Source organism: Malania oleifera, chromosome 1 (genome assembly GCF_029873635.1).
Source record: "Malania oleifera isolate guangnan ecotype guangnan chromosome 1, ASM2987363v1, whole genome shotgun sequence".
NCBI lineage: Eukaryota > Viridiplantae > Streptophyta > Magnoliopsida > Santalales > Ximeniaceae > Malania > Malania oleifera.
The window spans coordinates 17,356,862-17,382,721 of NC_080417.1; the positions used below are offsets into that span (position 1 = coordinate 17,356,862).

At 38.4% G+C, this 25,860-nt stretch overlaps 1 protein-coding gene across 1 annotated transcript in view; it reads right to left on the reverse strand.

Moving 5' to 3' along the window:
• The window catches only part of LOC131158830 (tRNA ligase 1-like), a 143,400-nt gene extending 129,694 nt beyond the window's left edge, over positions 1–13,706 (reverse strand). The window contains exons 1-6 of the mRNA XM_058113740.1: positions 13,356–13,706; positions 12,023–12,505; positions 4,687–4,737; positions 4,355–4,437; positions 3,896–3,995; positions 2,033–2,111 (exon numbers count right to left, since the gene is read on the reverse strand). Coding sequence (XP_057969723.1) covers positions 2,033–2,111; positions 3,896–3,995; positions 4,355–4,437; positions 4,687–4,737; positions 12,023–12,505; positions 13,356–13,529 — 970 coding nt within the window. The 5' untranslated portion in view covers positions 13,530–13,706. The remainder of the gene's footprint in view (positions 1–2,032; positions 2,112–3,895; positions 3,996–4,354; positions 4,438–4,686; positions 4,738–12,022; positions 12,506–13,355) is intronic.
• Between the last annotated feature and the right edge of the window lie 12,154 nt (positions 13,707–25,860).

Sequence of the window (25,860 nt, forward strand, 5' to 3'; positions counted from 1 at the left end):
AGCAATTTAAAACCATTCCACACAGATGCAGCAGATCCGCACCGACAAAAGTCAAGGAGATCAACAATTTCCAGAAGGCAGCCTATCAACAAGGAAGTCCAGGAGATCATTGCAGACAGAGTCGTCAATGCAGAAGGTCATCAACAACAACAATTTCTAGTTCAGTGGCTGGGGCTGGGGGAAGAAGAGAATAGTTGGGAAACAGAAGAAAACCTTCAGCATGCCATACAGAAGATTGAAGATTTCAGAAATTCGTAGTCAACGACATCTACTTTGACATCAGCAGAGTGAGAAGCTCTTCTATAACATATCGACGAGGACGTCGATAAAATGAGTGGGGGAGGATGTTAGGGAGTGACAATGTAATGGGGAAAATGGGGAGTGAGATACTACTCTAATTGTATTCTCCAGGGATTTGGAATGAATATATGATTATCTATGTTATCGTTTGTATGATTATTCTCTTGTGGTTGAATAATACAAGTAGTCCTTTTCATTGTGGTGTTTTGTTGCCTTGGATTGTGATGTCTCTGATTGTTATAGTCTTATTCGGTGTATAAGAATATATTGCTCGTGTGATATCCTATTGTTCCTTGGTTTTGTTGAGTATTGAGACTCACCAGGTGCTCATGATTGCAGGCTTGAACGTGTGAGACTTGGCTGACTTGTCGAGGGAGAGCTCTCAACAAGTGCCACACAGCCCTTACTTGAGTCCCATTTTGGGGGTCCGTGACACATTGCCTTATAGTTTACTGCTTGACTCGCTTGTTTACTTTTATGCTTGATTACTACTTCCGCACAATATGAATTCCATTTGTGCACTTGTTCATGTGGTGAATCTGCGGTTTACTTTTGGATAACTGGTTAAGCTTGTGTGCTACAACTATTGCCACATGGCCCTTGACATGGTGTGAAGTGTTTGGCCAATGACACAGTGGCTTCAAATGGTAGGATGGTGAAAAGGGTGGTATAAGTGTAATTCTTGGCAGTGTGGTGGCAACTACTGCAGTGACAAGTCTGGTGAGGCTATAAAGGTAGCAGCAGAGTAATAATGATTTGCTTGGCCGCCATAATAAATGCATGATAGTAGAAATCACAGCATCAATGATCCTGGCGGAAGAAAACAACATGGCAGTTTTGGCAGCAGAAATGTAGTGTTTGTGTTGTTTTCAATGTGGCTAAAAAATGCGGGAAGAGATCATGGGTGTAGCAACCATACCGAATTTGGAGGGCACGATGACAGCAATGAAGAAAGTATAATAGTGACAGCAACAACAGCCGCAGCAATGGCAGCATGATGTTATGAACAAGAGTATTGACACTTGACCTAGTATAAGACTAGGGAATTTTTTAGGTGAGTGTGCATACTGCATAATCTTATGCATCTAGCGCACTTGGGTTACTTTCCCTTTGAAGCATTTTAATGCAGTTATCATTTTTTATTTTAAGAAAAAAATAAAATAAAATAAAAAAATAAAAAAGAGTAGACCACAAGTGAACCCTTTGAAGTCTTCCTAACAACAATTATCTTTTAACGGATTAAGAAAAAAAAAATGCAGATCAGAAACCTCTCATAATTTTTGCAACAACGTCAAGTTTAAGAGCATCAAATACTGAACTTTTTACATACCTGTAAAACAAACTCCAATCCAAAAATAACTGTAATACAAATTGGAGGATTTATTCTTCCAAAATGCAATGGAAATTTTCCTATGAAACAAAATTTTTCATTCAAAATACGTAATCAAACATGATGCATTTAAATAGCCCAAAAACAAATAGGGCTCTATCAATTGTTATATGTATGAAGCTATGTTCTTCTTGGGATAATTTTGCAAAATTACTACTTATAGTACTTTCCGTTTTGGTGTTTAAAGTTTAAAACAAAACAAAGTTCATCATAATTTTCATCTCATTCCTAGTCATACGGGAGGCTACTTCTAAATATAAATTTCATAATTAACAAATATCAGAACAGGACAAGATTATTCTAAAGCATATGATTGACAGAAATCTATCACAGATACTCTACCATAATCTTCTCGAGGACGCTGGCCATGATCTCCTAGAACAGCAGTCACCAATTCCATTGATATGCACGTACGGTTTACCTAAAAGAATACACAACATTGAGGTAATTTTACAGACCAGTAAAAAGAAGTTTGTACAATAAACCAAGTAACAGCAATCCATGCATGTCCTACAAACATAGAAGCAGATACACGCTTATGCACGTGCATGCACAGATTCTCAAAAATGAACACATTATGGCTTAGCCTGAAAAATGACATTTTATATAGGAAGTAGCACAGCATACAATGAAAATTTGTAATAACACTTGACTGACACACAAGTTCTGAACACAATATGATTCATCTTACATACCTGCATCCTAAGCATAACCCACAGTGGAAAATTCTACGGAACTTGAGATCTTTAAAAAATTAATATTTATGATAAGCAGTGATGCAGACTCAAAGCCTACATGATTTATATCTTGAGACAATAGCACAATTTCATTTTACATATAAAGATAAAACCATGATACAAGAAGATGGAAACACTAGAATCTTGCATTAGCATTGTTTCCACACTTCACTTGAAGGAGTGATGCCTTCTTGTTGGGAAATAAAGAAATGCTCAGGAGAATGAAACCTGCTTTCTAGGAAGTACCTGAAAACTCTATCAGATTCTGTTATCTATACCTCCTATTAAGACGTCAAGTGTTCTTTTCAAGAAGCTGCTTCAGGTAGGTGATGCTAGATACAACTCTTACAGCACATAAAATGTAACAATTATATTGAAACAAAAGGAGTTCACAAAATGGCCTAGAAATAAGATACAGGAAAAGCGTGTAAATTGAATTTCAATCAATAAAACTGCTGCATGGATCCTGTTTCATTTCAGTTATTGGCACTACTAAAGGCAGTATCTGAGCTTGATAAGATCATCTGATAGGAAGCATTCAATTTCCTGTGTCATGACTATCAGATTGTGAGTGGTAGCTGATAAAATAAACTATTCAACATGAGATCAGTACAGTGAGCCTCCCTGTTGCATTTCTTAAATGATTTTTTATGTCATCTGATACTAATCAAAACAAATTGAAAAAAAAAATGACATTCTGTTTAGAAAACCAAGCTTTATTGTAGAAGTGTAAGAGCTTCTTTTACCTTTTTTTTTTTTTTTTTTTCAGAGAAACATAACAGTGTTGAGGAATTTCACAAAGAGCGCATTTGGACAAAGAAATTTTCAAGGTGGGTTTCACAAAAAGCTGGGATTTCTAAAATTCTGCCCTCTCAATTCATTTATTTGGGTAGTAAACCCAAAATTCGGAAAATCCTGTTAGGATTGCAATATAAGATTTTAACCCTGAAATCCCTTCTTTAAATCCCGCCTTTTTACCAGGAGGGTAGAATAACTGACCTCACAAAATCCCATTGTTATATTATCACTTTACCTAAAAGCTAAAGTTGTTAGGTTGTGGGCCAACAATGTATATCAAGCGTTAACACTCACCCGCACATGCAGCCTGAATGAATGTGGAGAGATAAACCAACAATAAATAACACCCATGTTGGGAACACAATAATTTTTTAACAAACTTACATTAAACGCAGGCCAACAAGACTAGACCCAGGACCTCCTGGTAACCAGCTCTGATACCATGTTAGATTACCACTTTACCTAAAAGCTTAAGCTGTTAGGTTGTGGGCCAACAATGTTTATCAAGCGTTAACACTTATAAATAATAGTAACCATACAAGGAACATTAATATTCCTGGAATTATGAATACAGAAATATGAATTTCGAAATTCAATCATTGACAAAATCCCATCCTTTTTAAAATTCCTAATTCAAACTAGCTCTAAAACTTCTGATGTGAAAGAATACCTCAAGAAAGTTATTGAATTCTTCTTGCATTTTACTAGCTTTTGTGCCCCATGCTTCACGAAACATGCGTGCAATAACAAAAACACCAACAGCAGTGTATCTGCAGTAGAAGCTTTAACACTCAGCAACTTACAGGTAAGAAAATGAGACGTACAATAAGAAAAGTTGGCCTTTACCCATTTAAAGCCTTCTTTTTTCATTAATCGTTGATTCCAAAACATGGGTCGAGGGACATGCCCTCTCATCAGCCCATGCCACTCGTACGGATAAAAATAGAAAGATGTACAGAGAAGTGGGGTTCAAAATATACAGCCAGAAAACCAATCATTTACCATAGAGACCACAGATGTGCTGAGGAATGTACTAAATGGGCATCCCCAACCCTCACAACCCCTTAATATAATATGCATGGATATATGTTGAAAAGAAATAGAGAAGTGTCTTGAACGATGTTCATACATATTCCCAAAGCTGTTCTTGGCATATGCTCCACCCTCGTGGCCCGCATACATAAATAGAGACCCTGAGTGCTTAAGTGAAACCTGTGAAATTTTTTTAGGTAAAAACCAAATGGTGAGTATTAACGTCATAGCATAACATTGAACAATTCTTCCAGCAGCGTAGATCAATATTATTAATATTCTCAACATAAATAGCCATCAAAAAACTAATTAAGCTGGAAATAAATAAAACTTAGTAAGATTTGAGGTTAAAGTTGGAGCTGATGAAGGCCAAAATGCTTTTCAAGTCCCAATATAACAACCAATAAAGCAATTGTACATAAACCATACCTCCACTGTGGCCAGGCCTTTAGAGACCATCTCAATCATCCTCGTCCTAATCTGAACAACATGGAATGAATAAAAAATAATTGCAAATATTTAGATCTGGCATTGAGAATAAGTGGAAGATTCTATCATCCCAAAAAGGAAACAAATAGCCAAAACTTACACTTGATTGTACCACCAGCTGTAAATACACTAATTAGATGAATGCAAGACATGATAGTTTACTCTTCAGCATATAATATAGTTAAAATTATCAGATTAAAACGAAAGAAAAAATGCTATAGATAAATAGTTACCAATTTCCATTTCTGTTGAGGGCAGAAAGACAGAGTTCAGCTTAATGTAATGAGCTATACAGATGTATTAAAGAATGTGATGGATGCAGATACCAAAGCAGTAAAAATAAAAAGAGAAAATTACAATCGCCATTACATTAAGGTGAACTCTGTCTTCCTGGCCCCCGCCCCCATGACTCGGCTCCTCAAAAAAAAAAACAGCTGCAAGAACAATGCCATGACAATGATGATAACAACTTTCACACACACATACACAGAGAAATGCACATGGACCCCTGTCACGAGCTAAGCTTGTTCAGGGCATTATGCTTGCCTGTGACCGCTTATCTCGTGTGTTTGGGATGGGTTTCCATCATGTAAATACTAGTGTAGGGTTATTTTCCAGTATTTACTTCATTGTAAGCCAAATAAGGCAGTATGACTCCTCGGTCACATTGATGTTTCCTAGTGCCAGAGTGAGAATGGCCCAGAAAGCTCTTTAGGGGAGGGTGAGTGTTCATCAATCATTGTAAAACTCACTAGCAATTGTCAACGTGCTTAGCCTACTTGCCTCCCTCGCTAAGTACAACATGTCAACGGAGGATTTGTTAATGAATTACGTTTGCTTCAATATTTACTGCTTGGTTGCCACGGCTTTCATGAATTGATTATAATTTCCGCTGCTATCTGATTGAATGTTAATGAAAGTGCTTCGTGGATGAATGTTGGTAAACAAAAGGCTGGCTAGTTAAGCAAGAGTGCTTTAGCTAGCGCCGCACGGCCCTTCACAACGGTGTGAAAAAGGCGGACCGTGACATTTGGTATCAGAGCCAAGTCGGTGACACTTGGTGAGAGCCCAAGGTTGTGTTGCTACGTGAATTCGATTGCCTTCGTTATTGGATTTGGGAAGCTTTGGTAGTTGACCATGGCACCAAACACTGCTGAGAGACTTGGTGCACTGGAAGCACAGGTTGAAGAGACAACCAACAATATGGCCAACGAGATGGCCCAACTGAGGGGACTTGTTGATGAGGTGATGGGATCACAGCAACATCAAGCAAGTTTGACAAGTGAAATGTCAGAGGACTTTCACCACACTGTGGAAACTTTGCAGGCCCGGATGGCTGATCTGGATGCAAAGGTGAATCTGATGGTTCTTGCTATGGGGAACTCCAACACTCCGGGAGTCAGCAAGACCAAGGTGCCAGAACCCAGGACGTATGGGGGTGCCCGTGATGCTAAGGAGTTAGAGAACTTCTTGTTTGATATGGAACAGTATTTCCGCGCTGTGAGGATGCCCTCGGAACAGGTGAAAGTGGATACTGCAACCATGTACTTGGTGGGTGACGCCAAACTGTGGTGGCGTGCTAAGTACTATGACATTGAGAATGGAAACTGTGTAATCGATAGTTGGGCAGACTTGAAGAGAGAGCTCAAGGCCCAATTTTTTCCTGAAAATGTTGAGTATAATGCAAGGAGAAAACTGAGAGATCTCAAGCATACGGGGTCGATCAGCGAATATGTGAAACAATTCTCTGCTTTAATGTTGGATATTCGGGATATGTCGGAGAAGGACAAGTTGTTCTATTTTCTTGAGGGGATGAAACCGTGGGCAAGGACTGAACTTCATAGACAAAGAGTTCAAGACTTGCCTACCGCACAAGCTGCTGCAGAACGCTTGACTGACTATGCTGGGGAGAAAACCACTTCGTCCAAAGGATCTGGCGGAGAGGGAAACAATGGAAAGTCTTTCAAGAAGGGCAAACCCAAGAATGGGGGAGCCGACTATAAAGCATCAACCTCAAAGGAAGCTTCGTCGTCTCGAGGGTTCAACACACCTAAGGGAAAGGGTAAACTTGAGTGTTTCTTGTGTCGAGGTCCTCATAGAGTCTTTGAGTGCCCTCACAAGGCATCACTTAATGCTTTACAGGCTTCCATTGCCGAACAGGCAGGGGAAGATGATGGGGAAGAAGATGAGACCCCGAGGATGGGTGCAATGCGGCAGGTGAGCGCATTGGAAAAGCAGGCGAAAGTACCAAAGGTTACACGAGCCAGAGGGCTAATGTTTGTGGACTTGAGAATCAATGGGAAGAGCACCCGCGCAATGGTGGATACCGGGGCTACCCATAACTTTGTTTCGCAACCAGAAGCTTGGAGACTCAACTTATCCTTAGAGAAGGATACAGGACGCATGAAAGCAGTTAATTCTGTAGCCCAGCCTACTCTGGGAGTAGCCAAGCAAGTTACTGTGAAGCTTGGGCAGTGGGAAGGTCATGTGAATTTTACAGCAGTGCCATTGGATGACTTTCCAGTCATTTTGGGAATGGAGTTCCTAAGGGGAACGAAGGCAGTGATGATGCCTTCGGCTGGTTCCCTATGCCTGATGGGAGATCACCCGTGCATGGTGCAAGCTATTGCAACGAAAGGAGATGATGGGAAGTTCCTTTCAGCCATGCAACTCAAGAAAGGTCTGAGGAAGGGAGAGCAGACATATCTAGCCACGATGGTGGTAGATAACAAAGTAGGCAAAGAGCTGGTGCCTACAACTATCCAAGCGGTGTTGGATGAGTACAAGGAGGTGATGCCAGATAAGTTACCTCACGAACTACCTCCACTACGGGGTGTGGAGCATGAGATCGAGTTGTTTCCAGGGGTGAAACCACCTGCAAAAGGGCCATATCGGATGGCGCCTCCAGAGTTGGCAGAATTGAGGAAGCAACTTGATGAATTATTGGAAGCGGGATATGTTCGCCCTTCCAAAGCACCATTTGGAGCACCGGTGCTATTTCAGAAGAAACACGATGGGAGTCTGCGGATGTGTGTAGACTACCGCGCGCTCAACAAGGTGACAGTGCGCAACAAGTATCCTATTCCGTTGATTGCTGATTTATTGGATCAGTTGAGTCATGCCAAGTACTTCACTAAACTTGACTTGAGGTCAGGTTACTATCAGGTGAGAATTGCTGATGGGGATGAGCTAAAGACTACTTGTGTGACACGGTATGGGGCATATGAATTTTTGGTGATGCCGTTCGGGTTAACGAATGCACCTGCAACATTCTGCACCTTGATGAACCAGGTTTTCCTTGAATACCTTGACAAGTTTGTCGTGGTGTACCTGGATGATATCGTTGTCTACAGTTCCACTCTGGAGGAACATAAAGAGCATCTGCGGAAGGTGTTCGATAGGCTGAAGGGAAACAGTCTATATGTGAAGAAGGAGAAGTGCTCTTTCGCTCAGAAAAGCATAAAATTCCTTGGTTATGTGATTGACCAAGGTCATATCAGAATGGATATGGAGAAGGTAAGGGCAATTCAAGAATGGAAGATCCCAACAACAGTGAAAGAGTTGCGTTCCTTTCTTGGCCTTGCCAACTACTACAGGAAGTTCGTAGAGGGGTATTCACGAAGAACGGCCCCTATGACAGAACTACTAAAGAAGGGTCATGGGTGGAACTGGACAGAGGAGTGCCAGGGAGCCTTTGATGACTTGAAGGATGCCATGATGAGAGATCCGGTTCTGGCTCTTCCGGATGTCATGAAACCCTTCGAGGTACAGACAGATGCATCAGACTTCGCCCTTGGAGGAGTCTTAGTACAGGAGGGACACCCTGTTGCGTATGAAAGTCGTAAGCTTAGTGAAGCGGAGCGGAAGTACACAGCTCAAGAGAAGGAGATGTTAGCGGTGATACATTGTCTCCGTGTGTGGAGGCATTACTTACTTGGGGCAAGGTTTGTGGTGAAAACCGATAATTCAGGTGTTAGCCATTTCTTCACACAGCCAAAGTTGACACCCAAGCAAGGCCGATGGCAAGAATTCTTGGCAGAATTTGATTTCTCATTTGAGCACAAGGCAGGGCGATTGAACCAAGTCGCGGATGCACTGAGTAGGAAGGCCGAACTGGCGGCCTTACAAATGGTAACGCATCTGACTTCAAGCACTGTTACCACAACGATGCGGGAGCGCATCAAAGAGAACTTAGCCAAAGATCCAGTTGCGCAGAACTTAATGAAACTTACCGAAGAAGGGAAGGCACGACAGTTTTGGATGGAAGATGGATTGCTGATAACCCATGGTAACCGGCTCTTTGTGCCACGAGCAGGTGATCTGAGAAAGACATTGTTGAAGGAATGTCATGATACCATGTGGGCCGGACATCCAGGATGGCAGCGCACTTTGGCCTTACTAAAGCGGGGGTACTATTGGCCGCACATGCTTGATGATGTGGTTGATTATACCCGAACTTGTCTCACTTGCCAACAAGACAAGGTTGAGCGGAGTAAAACGGCTGGGCTGTTGGAGCCCTTACCAGTACCGTCCAAACCGTGGGAAAGTGTCTCATTGGACTTCATCACCAACCTGCCCAGAGTGGGAGACGCAGGGTCTATACTTGTTATTATAGACAGGTTTTCGAAGTATGGTACATTCATAGCCGCACCGAAGTACTGTTCGGCCGAGGAGACAGCACAGTTATTTTTTAAGAACATTGTGAAATATTGGGGTGTTCCCCACGACATTGTTAGTGACCGAGACTCAAGATTCACTGGCAACTTCTGGACAGAACTTTTCAGAATCCTCGGTTCACAACTAGAAATCTCTTCGAGTTATCACCCACAGACAGATGGACAGACGGAGAGATTTAATGGGCTACTTGAAGAGTACTTGCGCCACTTTGTCAACGCCAACCAGAAGAATTGGGTGCAGCTACTCGATGTGGCTCAGTTCTGTTTCAATGCCCAAAAGTGCTCCACAACCAACCGGAGTCCTTTTGAGCTTGTTACAGGCCAGCAGCCGCTGTTACCTCACACAGTGGATGAGCCGTACAGAGGAAAGAGTCCCAGGGCGTACGTCTTTACCAAAGAATGGAAACGAAATGCTGAGATTGCCCGAGCCTACCTCGAGAAAGCTACTAAGCGGATGAAGAAGTGGGCAGATCAGGGGAGAAGACCGCAGCACTTCAACGTAGGTGACTTGGTGCTTGTTAAGCTCAATCCTGAACAAGTCAGGTCACTACGAGGACGAGATAGGAGACTACTTCGCAAATATGAAGGACCAGTCCCCATCTTGGCCAAAGTCGGGAAGGTCTCTTACAAAATCAACCCTCCGACTTGGATGAAAGTGCACCCTGTGTTTCACGTCAGCTGCCTCAAGCCGTACAACGCCGACACTGACGATCTAAGCCGAAATCAGTCAGCCAGAGCAGAAATCAGTACAGGGCAACCTGACAGACGTGAAGTTGAAGAAATCCTTGCAGATAGAGAGTTCAAATCCTCAAGGAAGAAGCGGCAGGAATTCTTAGTAAAGTGGAAAGGCCTTGGTGACGAAGAAATTAGCTGGGTTTCGGCGGAAGACATGCAACCATTCGTAGATGAAGTTGAAGTGTACCTAGCGTCAAAGTCTACGGGGACGTCGACCGCATAAGTGGGGGAGAATGTCACGAGCTAAGCTTGTTCAGGGCATTATGCTTGCCTGTGACCGCTTATCTCGTGTGTTTGGGATGGGTTTCCATCATGTAAATACTAGTGTAGGGTTATTTTCCAGTATTTACTTCATTGTAAGCCAAATAAGGCAGTATGACTCCTCGGTCACATTGATGTTTCCTAGTGCCAGAGTGAGAATGGCCCAGAAAGCTCTTTAGGGGAGGGTGAGTGTTCATCAATCATTGTAAAACTCACTAGCAATTGTCAACGTGCTTAGCCTACTTGCCTCCCTCGCTAAGTACAACATGTCAACGGAGGATTTGTTAATGAATTACGTTTGCTTCAATATTTACTGCTTGGTTGCCACGGCTTTCATGAATTGATTATAATTTCCGCTGCTATCTGATTGAATGTTAATGAAAGTGCTTCGTGGATGAATGTTGGTAAACAAAAGGCTGGCTAGTTAAGCAAGAGTGCTTTAGCTAGCGCCGCACGGCCCTTCACAACGGTGTGAAAAAGGCGGACCGTGACAACCCCCCACACACACACACGGAGATCCACCACCAGGACAAGACTAATAAACTATGTTGTGGCTCCAGAATATCATTGGAGGCAAACTGTACCAGCTTGTTTACATGTAAACTTCCTGATACTCTTGAACCAGCATGACTTCACTTTAAGAGAATGGGGAGCACAAATCTTGATTAGAGCATCTAGGAGTGAGTGCTAGGCAGGTAGGAGACTCTTCATCTTCTTTTCTTTATCCTCTTGCCGTGGATGTGTTGGGTAGGAGTAGGACAACAGTGGGGTGCATAGGAGTTTAGCAAAGGAGATTCGAGTGATTTGGATCATATCCTTCTCTCACTCTTACAGTTTGCTACCCCACCATCGGTTTTTTGTCAGAGGACATGAGTAGCTTCTCCAATATGTTGAATGTTTTTCAAATTCAACAGAAATTTTGCAGCATCAATGCTAGTCTAGTGTTTTTCCCACTGAACAATACGCATCAGTGGCAGCGATTTGGTGCATTTGGTTGGAGCGCAATGCTAGAACCTTCAAGGGTTCCATCTTCCTGTTCTTTGGGTCACAGCTGTTAGTATAAATTGGTGTTCTACCTACTGCATTTAATATTTTTAAGCAGTTTCTTCGACTGATCTGTAGAGGAGCGGGAGAGCTATTCTTCACAAGTTGTACTTAGTTGATCTGTTTCTTTTCCTCTATTTTTTGTAGTTTCACCCTTTAGTGGAGGATACCTTACCCTCCTTTAGTGGAAGATACCTTACCCTCCAGTTTTTCTCTTAATAATATTTTTGTCTTTATATATATACACATACATACATGCATACATACACACAATCTGTAAAATCATCTGGCATTACTTTCCAGATTTACTCAAAAAACCCCTTTAGAAAAAGGCCATTTAACTACTCCAAAAGCGACAATCTCATTCCCCCATGTACACATCAGAAGCAATGTAGGCATGCACCACGGACATTGAATGGTTCATAATAGAACAACTAAGAACTGGTTTCAACAGAATGAAGAATTCGCGTAATGTAAAAACACAGACAAAACACAAACTTGCTACAAGCATGATTGTACTACATTTTAAACTTCAATAAACAGAGAACAAAAAGCCTAACCTCTTGGTCTGACTTTTCATTTTCAAATTTGGGATAGAAGGTAGCCCTAATTTGAGCGTGTGAGTAAGTGGAATTATCTACAATAAAGTTCTCCAATAATGGACCCTTGAACAACTTGCTCAAACCAGCTCCACTCTTTTCAGGTGCCACTGTTTCAACTACATTTCCCTGGATGTCAACTGCTGATCGACCAAGAGATTCATTTTCAACTTCAACTCCTGTGGCACCACTTGTTGTTCCATAGGACTTCGGCTTCCACATGGTTTTGTGACCTTGGGCGAGATCCTGCTTGGGCTGAATGCTTCCAAGCTGTACAGGTGGAACTGGAAGATGGGCTTGTCCATCACTCTCAGCAATAGACAATGCACCAAGTCTGCTAGTTACAGCTTCAGCAGGAGCTGCAGTTGCACCCTCCATGCCACGAGATTGAAGGTCAAACATTGGTTTCTCTTTCCACCTTTGTTCTCTATAACCACCCTTTCTCTGCATATTAGAAAATAAAACCAAAAAAAATTTACAACAAATGCAATCAGAAAATGAAACCCAAAAATTTTAATTATTTGGACATGCTGAGATGAAAATATGTTCTTGACCCAGGAATGTTGCCAGTAGTTTGAAATGAAAAATAAATGGAACATTTTCAGTTCTCCTTTAGCTTCAAAAAGAGATTTTGAAACATTTATCCAAAAAACCATAGATTTAGCCAGATAAGAAATGGCCAACCAGGCAACTCTACATGTAGCAATGACAGCATAACTAAGCAACTCTATGTGTTACACAAATACAGGAAAAATGCACTTTAAATAATTTGAAAAGGAATCAAAAAGCAAAAATTGGAGGAGTTCAGCGACCAAACAAAAGAAAGCAAAGAAACAAAAATCTGGGAAAAGATAGTGAGCATTTTCAGAGATTAATGTCATTCGAATCTTGCACCAAAGTAACAACTCAAACCACCTGAGCAATCAAAACCAAAAACAAAGAAAGCTTCCTGCTATTGATTTGATTAGCGACTCGCGAGCTGCTTGCCAGCATTATGCCAGAACAAATATATCCTAATATCACTCAAAACAATTGTAAAGCGACAAAATCATCATCAAGTAAGAAAATTCATCACAAAACCAACAATCCATAAGCTAACCATATTAAAAGGAATACAATTAAACGCATGCATCGAATAAAATGGCAGTATAAACCGCCAAGAAGCGAAAATTTCGATTGCCTAGCTAAACGCACAACAGACAATAGCGAGTGGTGGTAAGATGACTGAAAACTTGCGACGTCTATTGCAAGAACAGACAGTAGCGAGTATGGATGAGACGATGAAGTAGCGTACCTGACGGCGAGGCATGGTAGAGCAAGAAATGGAAGCGCTGAACCTCAGAGAGCGACCTAGGCTGATCGGAGAAGAAGAGAGAAAAGGAGGATGAAGGAAGAGGAAGCTTCTGGAATGAAGAGAAGGAGAGGCCCGGCCTGTGAGAGTGAAGACTACTCTCCGCGAAGCAGACATTCAATGGAATTATGAAAGAAGAGAAGAGAATGGACGCGTAACTTAGCAAAAGGCGGTAGTTACTAGAGAAGGTGCAGGGCACCGCTGACGACTCCCCAACGGCAGCGCTGTTCGATAGTTTCGGCCTTGCGGGGGCCCTAGCCTGTAATAAGTGAATTTGCTGTTTTATAGTTTCTGGAAGCCTCTCTCCTTGCGAGAATCGGTCTGCTCTATCGATTGCTAAACCATTTGGGGGCCAATGAATCATGAGCGTGGCATTTGCCTCGCTGGAAAAGGAAAAAGTAAATGTAGCATTTGCAAAGATCTTTTTTGGACAACACACTCGCATTCGAAAAATTACACCATATCCCTTTTCCGTAGTAAGTATGATATTCGAATGGATTTACTTGTCTAAAATTAAAAATATCTAATATATTTTTATATTATATTTTATTCAAATAAATAAAAATTTAAGTCTAATAATTAAAATTCATGATTTATAATAGAGGGTTAATATTTTCTTGGAATCTAATAATAATAATAATAAGGGCAAAAATACTAACCGAAACTTAGCAAAAAGATAATGACCTCATCAGAATTTCAAAAATTTCAGAGGCCTCCTTTGAGGTTTCACTGAGATTTCAAAAATTTTAAAAATCTCCTATGGGATTTATCAAAAAAAAAAACACAAACATCTCTTTATATTTTGTAAAAAGGCAAGTTCTTTTTATGAGATATTTTTATTTTTTTAGCAAATCTTAATAGAAGCCTCTATCATTTTTAAAATCTTGGGAAAGGACTTTGACATTTTTGAAATTCCATTGGAGGTCTTTATCTTTTTTGGTAAATTTCTAGGGAGGTGAATATCTTTTACCCAAAAAATAATAATAATGTTATATGTAGTTTGTGAATAGAATTAAATGAAATTTGAATGAATAATATAGAGAAATCAAATGATAAATTTGATTTCAGTCCCATATATAGTCACAGTTTGATTTATGATTGGAGGGCATCAACAAAATGAAAAAACAATTAAAATAAAGCATGTAGAAACCAAAATCAAGGTTTAGGTGACTTCTTTATACAATCAATGTGTTGTGAACATTGAGGCCATACATTTAGCTAGAGGAAGTGACCTGGCTTACCTCCCAACTATTCATATATATTGGATGAATGTAGCAACACCATGCCAGAAACATTTGTCAATGAGTGCTATATGATAGACATATTTGTAATGATCCGAAGAATAATGGTATTTAAATAATAAAAGAAAGGAAAATGGAGACCGAAAATAGAAGGAGACGGTCGACAACATTACATTTTGGAAAGGATAAATTCCGAGGAATTTTTCAGCTCCTCGTCGACGAACACAGGGGACTCGTCGACGAGGGTATAACACCTGTATTCGTCGACGAGGGTATAACAGGAGCTTGTCAACGAGGGTTGGAGTTCGTTCGACGAATTTTCTATAGGACTCGTCGACGAGGTGACGTGGCTCGTCAACGAGGATATACCGAGGGGATGATTTTGGGGTTTCTGAATTTCGTCGACGAAGGGGAGAGTTTGTCGACGAATTTTGTATTGACCTCGTCGACGAGTGACGTGGCTCATCGACGAGTGACGTGGCTTGTCGACGAAGGCCACAGTTTAAATAGGCCTAAAGTTCATTTTTGGACGAAATTTTCTGCGCAGAGCTTCTCTCTCGCCTACCCTTCGGCCCTTCCCCCTTCTCTCTTCGATTTCGGGCCGGATCTTCGTCGGATCGACGATCTGAAGCCACCACGACGCTTCTGGGAAAGTTTTCTGCAAGTCTGCCGAAATGAATCGTCAGTAGGGCTAAGGTGGAAACCATCCCAAATCTAAGGTAAGGTTTTTTACTCAATATTTGAATTTTTGACAGTTGAGAAAAGTGTTATACGCGTAAAAATATTGAACTTTAGTACTGGAAGTTTTCATTTCCAGGGTGTTGAGTTAGGAATCCTGCGAGTGCGGGATAGATTTTCTTAGGGACTCTTCAGGAATCAGGTAAGGGGATAAACTAAGCTAGTTATTTTTAAGAAAATATATGTATATATAGCATTTGATTTCAAGAAAGTAAATATGTTCATATTTATGATTTATATCTGATAAAATACTGTTATAAATGATGATATGTTAATTATACGAAAAACTTGTTTAGTGTGGCATGAGTAGAAATTTACATGAAATATTGTTTTCGGGAATGTGATTATGATACGGATTTTTATGATGGAAAACCGGCGTATGAGCTGAGATTTTTATATATATTTGCTGGTGTACGGGTCGAGCTATAGGTATAATTTGCCAGCGTACGAACTGAGCTATGGATATATTTTGCCGGCGTACGAGTCGTGCTATGGATGTGATTTGCCAGCGTACGGGCTGCGCTATGATTTGCCGGCGTACAGGCCGAGTTATGATAAAATGTACAATACCGGCATACGGGCTGATGATTTTCATGATATACGTATATATGCAAATGACATGATTGATTTGATAATTAATGATTTGAAATATCAATGTATCACAGTTTCAGTATATGTTATATGATATCAGAACCTGATTAGCTTGGTTTAGGCTAGCACTTGCACGGTACCGTTGCTATGTGTCCATGGTCTTCGTGATCATGATATTTGTGTTAACGCCTTTGTACGGAGTGGTGTGAGGTTGGATGGTCGATGTGGTTTTTAAGAAGTGTGTGAGCGCCCCTGATGTACGGACCAGGTTAGGCAAACCCATCAGACTTACAGACTGTACTTTTGACTTGACAGTGGTCGACCAACCATTGTCAGGTCCCGCCTTTGGGCCACACAACCCAGTCATATGGGGGTAATACATGACAATGGCCAGCTAACCTACCAGAAATGTTTTTGTGTTATTATTATTATTATATGAGATGAAATATGTTTATGAAAATGCAGTATGTTCTGCCATAATTTGATGATATATATGTTTTCCTATATACATAACAGTTACTGAATATGTTCTGTATGATATATGTATGACACGGAATACTCATGTTGCCACACACTGGTATTAGTTTATTTCCCTTACTGAGAGGTGTCTCACCCCAAAAATTTATAAACTTTTCAGGAGCTCTTGATAGGAGAGCGGGAAAAGCCCCGCTGATCTATAACTGTTGTTTGCCCTTTTTGAAGGGTAAATTTTAGTAGGGATAGTTGGATTTTGTGAGAAATGTCCCTAAATTTTGTTTTGGGATGTATATACTGAAATACAGTGGATATAGTGACTCTGGTATTTATAGTAATGTGATGGATGTTTTGTATTCATAATATTGTAATTATATGTTTCCTGCTACTTAGGCTTCCATTATGTGTTCTGATGTATCCCTGGTACCCACGGGTCCAGGTGGATTATGATCTGCTGAGATCTGTGATATTGATTTATTTATAAAAAAAAATATGGAAATTAAGCAAATCGTCACAATATTTATTATATTTTTTGCATTTTTTCTTTTTATAATTATATGTCTTAATTTGTTACAATGCTCCCAACTTTCATAAAGTTTTATCACTTGAGCTAAACTAGCATTGGAGATTAATAAATGCGAAGACATAAATCTAAATTTGAACATCCTAATGTGATGATTGAGTAGTTAATTATTTTGTTGTGAAATTATGCCTTAAGATTAAACGCACACACACACAGTAAATATGAAAATGAAAGAAAATTAAATAGGAAAAGAATAACATAAATTTACTTAGTTTGAAAATGTGCCTATGTTCACGAAGTCCTTATGCAATTTTCACTATCAAATGAAAAATTGTCTTAGGGCTGAAACCCTCAGCTACAATTAGTATTTATAGCCCTATATGAAAACCCCAAAATATTCTCATATGATACACAATCACATTGCACCTTGAGTCAAACATATTGTATCATACCATGAGGGATGAACCCAATGCACCCCCACTTAACTAATTTAAGCAAACAATGAGGTATTATGCATAGACAAGGCCCATGAGCCCTCTAATATATAATAGCCTTCAAGTGTATACCCTCTAAATATGAGTCAAAACTCAACAATCTCCATCTTAACGAATATTCACCTCTTTTTAAGCTTTCTAACATGTTCCATCTAAAGTTGCATTGCATTGATTCAGCAACAAGTAATATGAAGTAAGTTAAAGCAATGCAAGAACTTCTCCTTAATAACAACTTCCATCAACATATTAACTACATTTTTTTATGTAGCTACCTTAACAAACTAAATCTCATTAGTACCAATTAACTCTTGTATCTCGTGATATTTGATTACAATATACTTTGTTCTATCATAATAAACTTGGTTTATTGCTAAGCAAATAACACTCTGACTATTACAACGCAAATGAATAGTTTGCTACTCTATATCAAATTCAGTTACCAATCCCTTTTGTTGACTCTATGAGTCCAATCCGGCTTTGATAATGACAAATCACTTGGTATTTGATATGTGCATTGAGATTGTGAACAGAAAATATATTAAGCATGCACGGAAGGATAACAAGTCATAGAAGCCATGAAGATTAAAGCATACACATCTTGGCAAAATCCATGGATCTAAAAGAGTTGAATAATGAAGATGCAAGTGACAAGTTCAAGAACATCATGGGAATGGGCACTTAGAGCTAATGTATTTACATTTCATATGATTTAATTTGAGGCTCAACATATACCCTAAAATGACCTTAGGACTCATGCATCTCATGAATATCATTAGGGAACATTCATGGACTTACAAATATTTTTAAAACCCGAAAAAATGTTTTTATAAAAGAGTCAAGAAATAGAGCAAAGCAAAATTTTAAACTAGAAAGAAAAAAATTCAAGAAATATGAACTTTAGAAGACTGCACTCAGCGTTCAGTCATCTGAAGTTGTAACTTCAGAATACCGAAGATAAGTTTAGTCGTTTGAAGAATTTCTTCAGAAGACCGAAGATTAAGTTCCGTCGTCTGAAGAATTTATGGTGAAACACAGAACCTGGTAGAAGCACTTCAGAAGACTGAACTCAGACTTCAGTCATCTGAACTCGACACTTCAGTCTTATGAACCCCAAACTTCAGTCGTCTGACCCTGTGTTCAGGTTATTTTTTTGAAGCTCTAAGGAACTCCGGTCGTCTGGGCCTTTAACCTTAGTCATCTGAACTTGCGGGAAAACTTAAAAATCTAATTTTTAATAAGAGAACTAGCGAGATATTTTTTTATCCAACATTTGGGATTGATTTTAAGGGTAAAACACCTATATATTGAACATCTAAACCCTAGTGCAACAAGCTAAGATCAACAAGAACAAGACTTTTGAAAGAGAAGAGAAGAGAACAACGTTTTTGAAAGAGAATTGAGAAACTTGAACACATTGTTATACAATTGCCTACACTCCAACTCATCCTGATCAAGTTTGGGCAAATCAACTCAGAAAAACAAAGAGATTTCATATACACATCTTGATCTGTTTTTGGTATTGAGGTTTGGTAAATCAATCTTCTCGTTAATAGTTATTCTCATAAAGTTTCTTCATCTAAACTGATTTGCTAATTGATATCTATTTTCCAAGAGTTTGTCATTGCAAAATCCTTTTTTGAATATTTGTTAAGAAGTTGATCTTGAGTGTGCATGTATTAAATCATTTTTGATAAGATTACCACTTGAGAAAAGCTTTTGTTATTGATTAGATATTTTTGATTCAAGTGAGTTTTCATTCAAAGTCTTGATATTTTTAATATACCAAAATCTACTTGATTGAAAATTCTAAAGGTTATCTATACACATTTGTGAGAAATATTGTTATGACAAAGTGTGTTTCAAATCTTTGCAATCTTCAAAACTTTTTATGTATTCAAAGATTTAACCTAATTTCTCCAAACCATTTACTTATATAAATATTTTTGGGAGATTTGATAAAAGGGAAAATTAGTAAACCATACTCTTGCATATAACGATTATATAGTGACATACATTATGAGCTTCAAGTTTCATCATATGATTATGTATTAGGAATTTCAATTGTACTCACTAGTTTTGTTAGAAACAACATTGAGTGTTTTGCAGATTATATTGTAATCACGGTTCGGGTTGTGAGCCGGGTTTGAAGAGAGAGTTATATCTCTTGTAAGCAGCGGATTATAAGGAAGTTGTACCTCTTGTAAGCAACTGATTGTAAGGAAAACTCCATCCCAATTTAAGGAGCAGGGATTATAGTGGAATCCTTGAGTGGGTTGCTCAAGACGAGAACGTAGGCCGGGTTGGCTAAACCTCGTAAAATCGCGTTTTCCTTCTCTCTTCCCTTACTTTTTTTACTTTCCGCACTACATTTCATTACTTGTATTTCATGTGTGTTTGTTGAATAATTCACATGATCTTCATAAGTAATTGGTTAAATAAAGAATAGGGTCTAAGTGGTAAATAAGTTTCAAAGAATTTTTAAAATATCCAATTCACCCTGTTACGCCCCGAACCCTGAAATGGGACCCAAGGGTGAAAATGTAACCTAACCTGTCCCTGTATCCGATTAAAACATCCAAAGATACAGAACAATGGATGAGGGTCCAACCCCGTGGGGTTCCCAGGCACCCTAAACACATCCAAACACAATCATTTACGCAGCAGAAAAGTCATTCTATATATACATATACAGTACCATACCAGAGTCTATACAAGAGCAGAACATGGCTATATCAAAAACATACAAATGGGTGCCCACATACATCTCAAAATGGCAACCCACCAAAATACAGTCCTAGCACTTACCTAAGCACTAACCGCAGTACACCAGCCACTACGCTCCCTATACCTAGACGCTAGTTCCAGTTACTCGAAGGACTTGTAAAAATGTACGTACAGTAGGGATAAGACACCTCTCAGTAAAGAAGAACACAAGTTATATCGGTGTGTGGCATTTGAGTGTTATCATGATGCAACATACACGCAGTTAAATGTAATCTAGTACTAATTCACACAATGCATACACGCACACATACACATGATCAGTAATCCTGGTGTCATCACACCCTTTGGCCAGAAGCCGGCCCGCGACATACGACGTTGGCCCGTAGCCAACCCACAAACACGGCGCCACCAACACATGGCTAGTCCCCGACTCTCATGGCATCTTAGCGACGCTAACTGGTGGATCCACACCCTTCGGCCTGATCTGCCGGTATAGGCTCACGCCCTTGGATATAGAGCCTGACACTCTTACCTATGTGGCAAGCGATAAACACACGCCCTCGGATATAGAGTCGGACACTCTCAGTATCTGGAACAATTTGGAACCCCGTTCTTACTAGCATTTCAACATTTCACACACACATGCATGCTCATATAACCAAACAAACCACACCCATTTGGTAATCTAAATCATGGTTTTCCAAAAAAAAAATACAGTTTAAACAAAGTCAAGGCACGACCATCCCAATAACACAGTATAAATCAACATATACATAGGTTTTCATCAAAACCAGGGATGCAGCCTGTCGCCCTTTTTTTTTCCAAAATTGTAATAATAAAAAACCCATAATTTTCCCCATTAGATCCCCACAAATGAGTAGCCAAAACACACACACAGGACCATGGACCACAGTTCCACCGAGTCCGATTTCAAAAATAACCAATATAAACATAGTTCCCCTTACCTTTTCCCGGAATAACAAATCCCAAACTCCAAGGCCCCTAAACAGCGAACTGAGTTTCAAAACCTACAAATCACAATACAGAATATATTCACAAAACAATTTCCTACAAAACTACTAGATCAGAAATGAAAACCGAGCCTTACCTCAATTTTTCGTTAAAACTCAAAAATCTCCGAAATGAGATTCCGATCCATAGAAATTGTAGAGAATCTTTCCACAATCCTTGTGGTAACTTTCGATTTCCAATTCTAGCAACGATAGGAGAAAAAATCTAGAGAGAGAGAGAGAGAGAGAGAGAGAGTAGGGAGAGGTTTAAAGAGAGAGAGATATGTTTGAAGTTTCTTAGTGAGGAAGTAATGAAAATCCCTATTTATAGCCCTTTGACCCGGCCCAACTCATTGACGAAATAGTGTTCTCGTCAACGAATCTTCCACTGCCTTCGTCGACAAATCGGTGGCATCGTCAATGAGTCTGGGATCTCCGATTTTTCCGAGACTCCTCAGCTTCTCCTCGTCGATAAGTCTCTGAATTTTGTCGACGAGAAAAACAAAGGTTTCATCAACGAAATATGCCAAATTCTCAATTTGCCCCTCTCGTATTTATTTAAACCCATTTATCATGGTTCGGGTTCTTACACACCTATTGGGATTACACTTAAATCAACACCTTTAATCACATAGCCTCCTTTATTGCCTCTGTCACTAGCATGTATTCTACCTCGGTGGTAAATAATGCAACAACTTATTGCAGCATGAATTTCCAACAAATAGGTCCACCTACCATAGTGAATACATAATATATGGTAGACCTTTTGTCATCAAAATCTCCTGCATAATCTGCATCAACAAATCCTTGTACTATAACTGAATCTTGTCTTGTACCAAATTCAATGCCAAAATTTGTAGTGTCTTTTAAATGCACGAGGATCCACTTCAAAGTACTCCAATATTCCTTGCCTAGATTTGCCATAAACTTGCTCACTATACTAACTCCATGTGCAAGATCTAGATGATTACAAACCATGGCTTCCATTAAAAAATTCACTACATTGGCAAATGGTACCCTTAATATCTCCTCCTCCTCCTCCTCTGAATGTGTATATTGTGTTGAGGATAGCTTGAAATGATTTGCCAATAGGGTAGACACTAGCTAGCACTGCTCATGCTAAAACTCCCCAATATCTTCTTTATATATGTCATTTGAGAAACCCAAAGCTTCTAATCTTTCTTGTATATGAATTAATTTCCATCCCAAGGATTTTATTTGCAGCACCAAGATCCTTTATCTTAAATTCCTTATTTAATAAGGATTTTAAACCATCAATATCACGGATATTTTTTGTAGCAATCAACATATCATTAGCATATATTAGTAGAAAGATAAATGAACCATTAGATAGACTTCTAAAGTAAACCCAACAATCATACTCATAGTAAGTTTATCCGATATTCATCATGTATGATTCAAAGCGCTTGCACCACTACATTGACAATTACTTCAGAGCATACAATAATTTCCTTAACCTACAAACATAATCCTCCTTCCCATGTTCAATGAAACCTTTCAACTTTTTCATATAAATTTGCTTTTCTAAATCACCATTAATAAATGTTGTTTTAACATCCAACTACTCTAATTCAAAATCAAACTAAGCACCCACGGCTAATAAAATACGAATTGAGGTATGTCTAACAACAAAAGAAAAAACCTAATCATAGTCTATCCATTATCTCTAAAAGTGCCCTTTTACCACTAGTCTGGCCTTGAATCATTTACCATCTATTTCTAAAATATAATTGTTAATTCCTATTTTTAACCGCGGGCTTATTTGCAGTCCTTAGTGGGTTTTAATTGCATTTCAAAACCTTTTGGGTCTTTCTAAGTCTTTAGTGCGTTCTAGGGCTTTTCAGAGCCTTTTAACACCTTTTAGGATTTGTATAATACTCCTAGAACCTTAAACAAAAAAATCATGAATTTTTAGCTCCTAGGGGACACTCTGAAAATTTTGGCTCTTTGCCTTATTTTTGCTTTTTGCTTTGTTTTTGTCATTTTTTATTGTCTTGGGTGATTCAGGAAGGTCTGGTACTTTAAGGTGGAATCCAACAACGACTTTGACCATTTGCACACAAATTGAGGCAAGATCTCTATTATACCAAGCACTTTTTCCCATTTTTTGCCAAATCAGACTTCATTGGGTGATTTGGATCATTTTAAATTGGTAAGAAGAGGTTTAATAGTGTTTTTGGCAATGGGCACACAAATTAAGGCATGATCCCTATCATTTCGGGCACTTCTGGTCATTTCCTACCAAATTAGACTTCATTGGGTGATATAGAGTAGTCCAAAATGATAAGAAGATGTGTGACAGTAATTTTGACTCTAAATGCGTAAATCGAGGTGAAACCCTATCGTTTCTGATTTTCAGGTATTTTTCCACCAACTCTAATTGCATCAGGTGATTCGAAGTAGTCTGAATTGGTAAGGTAGTGTCTTTTAGTAATTTTACCATCTAGCACAAAAATTGAGGTAGAAGTCTTGTCATTTTATGGCTTTTTGACCCACTTTTTTACAAATCTAACTGCACCAAATGATCCGAGACAGTCTGAAATGGTAAGGAGGGTACTCGGCATTGTTCACAAAATTTTGAGTCTTCTTTTTCATCTCCAATTACTTGATAATTTCCAATAAATTGACTGAAATTGAATCTTTTTGAGATCATCAATATTGTACTAAGGGTGTCTTCCTTCATTTCTTGACAGTAAAGTAAGACCAAGCTCATGAGTTTATTATCCTAAGTAAAAACAAGTTGATAGGATCCCCTTTTTTACGTCCCCACATCCCTACTATGTGGAGACATGGGGACGTAAAAAGGAAAGACTACTTTGTGATTTTGAGCTTTACATGAAAATCAAGGTGAAATTCTAGTTTTTCTGTATTTTTCTAGCACTTTTTGACACTCCTAAAATTTTTGACCATTTTTTTAAGGATCCCACATTTTTTTAATTATTATTTATTTCCTTTTTTATTATTTTGATAAGTTTTTAGGAAAATAATATAAAATTAATAATATAATAATCAATTTTTAAATATATTTTTAATTAATTTTTTAAAAAGAACAAAAAATAAAATAGGCTGGCGCATGTCCACATGCTTGGCGCTTAAGTGGAACGATGCCGTTTTGATCATTCCATATAACGCTTTCTTATTTTCTTCTTCACCGTCCTCCTCTTGTGCATTCCAACAGTCGGTGTCTCGTTAGAATGCTATGGCCAACCAAACCTCCTCCATTTTCTCCTTTTTTCATAATTTTTCTCTGCTTTTTTTCCCCCATTTTTTTCTCTTTCTTCTCATTGTACTCCCATTTGCACTACTTTTCTATCATTTTTTGACAGCCTTGCTTCCACCCCCCACCGACGACCAGTGCAGCTCTGGCGATTGCATGTGTTCCCCTTTTCTTTACTTTTTCCAATTCTCTCTCTCTTGTCTTTTCTCACACTACAAAAAATAAGATTATTTGTGACGGATCAAAACCGTCATTAATAATCACAAATTAGTTGTCATACCTACGGTTACTAATAATTATTAGTGACGAATTTTAAAAACATTACTAATAATAGAGTATTAGTGATGGATTATAATTTGTCACCAAAAACCTAAGACCGTCACTATAAATTATACATTGGCTCGGCTCAAAATCATCACTAAAGTTATAGTATTAGTGACCGTTTTAAATTCATCACTAATAGTATATTATTAGTGACGGTTTTAAAATTGTCACTATTGCTCACAAACAGCTATTAGTGAAGGCTTCAAAACCATCACTAATAGTCTAATATTAGTGACAAATTTCAAAACAATCACCAATAATAGACTATTAGTGACGATTTTGAAACTATCACTAATAATTAAGCTTTAGTGATACTTTTGAAAATTGTCACTAATACTCTACTATTAGTGACAGTTTTGAAACATTCACTAATACTTAAAAAAAATGGTCAATTATTAGCAACAGTTTTGAAACCATCATTAATAATTAGGCTTTAGTGACGCTTTTGATAGTCGTCACTAATACTCTACTATTAGTGACCATTTTGAAACATTCACTAATACTTAAAAAAATAGACAATTATTAGTGATGATTTTAAAACCGTCACTAATAATTTATTTATTTTTTTAAAAAAATTAATCATTGATTTCTATAAAAATCTGTAATTACATTTTTCGCATACATAACATTAATCCATAATTACTAAAAAATTCAAAAATTATTCAAAATTCAAATTCAAATACAAATACATTATACAAGTTAAAATTAAAATACATAAATTTCATCTATTCAGATAACAAAAAAATACAGAAAAAGAAAAATCAAAAGCTGCATCCGACTATAGTGCATGGCATCATGCTGATGTTGTGACAACCGCAAACCCTACAAATTAAAAATTATATTAAAAAAATTAGTATACAATTTTTGAACATATATGTATACGTACTATAAGTATCAATGATTTGATAGAAAAATAATTAGACATTCGGACATAGTTAAAAAAAAAATGCAATTTTAAATAGCTAAGTTTTATCAGTTTTGAAAAATTTTGGCAGCATTTCGCCTATAAATAAGACATTTTCCATAGAGATATGCCCTAAACCTGAGTGTTTACAATAAATAGTTCACAATAATCCAACCAGTAATGAATT